The following is a 2,616-nucleotide window of genomic DNA, read 5'->3' as shown; positions in this document are numbered from 1 at the left end:
GGAGAGCGCCCGCCGCGAAATCGCACTGTGGTTCAGCACAGACGAGCTCCTGTGCTGGGAGGACAGCGCCGGGCACTGGCTGTACGAGTAGCCACCCGGGCAGATGTGCGTGTCTAAAAGAGGCTGGGATACTCCAGCATCCTCCAGGCCTGGAGCGAGCCAGACTTCTGGGCCCCACCCCCCAGGGCTCCGAACATCCCTTCTGCGCAGGGACCGTGGCGCCCCTGCAGGAAGGACCTCGTGTGGACTGCGCCCAGCCTTCCTGGCCAAGAGGAGCTACTCCGGAGTCAGAGCCTGCGTATGGCGTCCACAGCACCCTGGGAACGTGCCAGGGCTTTTCATGGTGCCCAGCTTCGTCCAGTGTTTCTTTTAATAATAAACGGAGGCAAATCCTCATTGTCACATTGCTTTAAGCCCACGGACAGACAGAGGTACGACGTTAAGACGTTTATTACATACAGAGCAGATATGTGGGTTCACTTGCAGGGCCAAAGCCTGAGGAGAATCGTCACCCTTCCCCAGCTGCCCCCACCTGGCTCACCCCCAAGTCACTTCACAACCCGTGGGAACAGACGAGGGACCTGACATACATCACAGTGGAGGTGGTAGGGTGGTGGGGAGAAGCCTGCAGCTGCACATGGCTGCAGCCTGTGGTGGCCAGCTGGACTCATGGGACAGCTCCCCGAGATCTGTGCTTCTCTGGTGGGAGGGGCAGGCTGAGGGGCTGGGCTGCCCTGACTGGGGCCTCCCAGAGCAGAGTAAGGCCTGGCCTGGAAGGTGGGAGTAGGCCCCAAAGCCCGTCCACCCTGGGAGGGAATCCAGGGTGGCACCTGCCCTATGTGCCTAGAGCCAGGCTGGCTCCGCTTCTAGCCCTCCGGGCTTTGCTCAGCAGCCTCTTGTCAACTACTCTCTGGGAGCAGGCCACAGCAGGCAACCCTAGGCACTTAGTAGCGTGTCTGGGACGTGCAGGAGGCAGGCCCCTGGAGCACACCATCCCCCATCAACCTGAGGCTGAGCCTGCGTCCTAGGACCGACCCCAGGAGAGGCCAGGGGCCTCCCCTTCTTCCTGAAGCCTGGGCCTGCCCTGGCGGCCTGAGAAATTCCACTCTAGGGGCTTCTGGGAGGGCTTCTGCTCCTCCAAGGTAAGTCTTCTGCCCAGGTAGAGCCTGGGGGACATGGGTCAGGGAGGGAACTGGTGAGAGCCCACCCACACTGGGGACGACCACGGGCTCCAGGGAAAAGGGGTAGCTGGTTTTGTCTTCTCAAGCAGCTACCCCAGGGATCCTGGCCTGCGCTTTCATGCCAGACCCCTAAGCAGGGGGGAAGCCAGGGTGGGGGCTGAGGGAACAGAAGCTTGGGGATAGGGGAAGCCCCAGAGAAGGCTAGCTGGGTGCAGGCACCCGGGCAGGCTGAGCGTGCCTCCCTGGGCAAAGGCTCGTCACTGGCCTGGCTCCCTTAGGCAGGGTGGAACCCTGCAGGCAGCATGCAGAGGCAGGTGGGCTCAGGGCGGGAAGACTCAGCAGTGTGAAGCCCGTGTCCTGCTCTGGGGATGCCAGGGAGTGGGGAGCCCAGGGTGGAACCAGGGCCACCTGCTCACAGTCACCTCAGACCCGCCTTGCTCTGGCCCAGGGTGTCCTGGACTCGAGGACTTTGGGCTGGATGCTGGCCAGAAGCCGCTGAGGAAAGGGTGCCCCAAGAGGGTCTTCCCCTCTCAGGCAGAAATGCTACCTCCCCTCCTCCCAGCTGACCCACATCCCTGTATTCCCTGCCAGCTGGATGGGGGCCGGGCTCAGGTGAAAGCTGCAGGTTGAGAGGTTAGAAGAAGGGCGGATGGGCGCCTGGCTGCCCTGCAGGCGGGGACGCAGGTGGGCGGGGGGTCCTATGTACATGTTGGCATCAGGCAGGGCAAGGTGGTGGCTCACTCGGGGGTGTAAGACACCTGCCACACGATGATGTGGCTGCGCTCCGCCTTGGACAGCATGGGCTTCACCTGGCTCACGTCCCCCGTGCCTTCTTCAGTCTCGTCATCCTCTCCGTCCCCTGGAGAGAGGGCAGCCATGAGGGCCAGGCTTGCAGCCAGCACCCGGGTCCCACCTCCAAGCTGCGCCCCTCACCGATGCGGAAGTCGATGTAGCCTTCCCCACCGCTCAACACCAGCACGTTCTTCAGCTTCTGGCCCTCGACTTCGGAGGCAGGGGCGGTGGGCCCTGGGCTCTCAGACGGACTGTCAAGCACGCTGCCATTGAGAGTGGCCAGCACATTCCCTGTGGTAGGGCAGAGGCACCTCAGGACCGTAGCCTCCTGAATGGGTGCCTGAGCTACAGGCCCAAGAGGCGTGGGTGAGACAGAGGGCCTGGCCTCACCTGGCACCGAGACGAAGAATTTGACAGCATCGCGGTGCCCATGGAAGCAGAGCTGGGCCTGGGCCATGGAGCAGTAGGGGATGAAGCTGCTGGCTGACTTGTCACTGTTGTCGTCCCCGTACACGTGGATAATGCCCCCTGGGCGGGCTCCCTCCCCAGAGGTGGGGGATGTCTTGTTGGCTGGAGACAGAGGGGTGTGAGGTCGCTGAGCCTGCAGATGGGGGTGCTCTGGATTCCCAGCAAGTGGGGCAGG

At 63.2% G+C, this 2,616-nt stretch overlaps 2 protein-coding genes across 9 annotated transcripts in view; one reads left to right on the top strand and one right to left on the bottom strand.

Annotated features, from left to right (window-relative positions):
* NME3 (NME/NM23 nucleoside diphosphate kinase 3) overlaps positions 1–396 on the top strand; it is a 1,346-nt gene extending 950 nt beyond the window's left edge. Inside the window, exon 3 of the mRNA XM_008070330.1 lies at positions 5–396. Within this exon, the coding sequence (XP_008068521.1) occupies positions 5–91 (87 nt within the window). The 3' untranslated portion in view covers positions 92–396. The remainder of the gene's footprint in view (positions 1–4) is intronic.
* A 36-nt stretch (positions 397–432) lies between these two features.
* MAPK8IP3 (mitogen-activated protein kinase 8 interacting protein 3) overlaps positions 433–2,616 on the bottom strand; it is a 58,124-nt gene continuing 55,940 nt past the window's right edge. For all 8 annotated transcript variants that reach the window (XM_021718700.1, XM_021718698.1, XM_021718699.1 and 5 more), the window contains 3 exons: positions 2,364–2,543; positions 2,115–2,264; positions 433–2,040 (listed from right to left, as the gene is read on the bottom strand). In XM_021718700.1, coding sequence (XP_021574375.1) covers positions 1,919–2,040; positions 2,115–2,264; positions 2,364–2,543 — 452 coding nt within the window. In that variant the 3' untranslated portion in view covers positions 433–1,918. The remainder of the gene's footprint in view (positions 2,041–2,114; positions 2,265–2,363; positions 2,544–2,616) is intronic.

Source organism: Carlito syrichta, unplaced genomic scaffold (assembly GCF_000164805.1).
Source record: "Carlito syrichta isolate Samal-C Ts95f unplaced genomic scaffold, Tarsius_syrichta-2.0.1 Scaffold313344, whole genome shotgun sequence".
Classification (NCBI taxonomy): Eukaryota; Metazoa; Chordata; class Mammalia; order Primates; family Tarsiidae; genus Carlito; species Carlito syrichta.
Note: the sequence above shows the minus strand (reverse complement) of the source record. Positions and strands in the feature narration are given on the sequence as shown.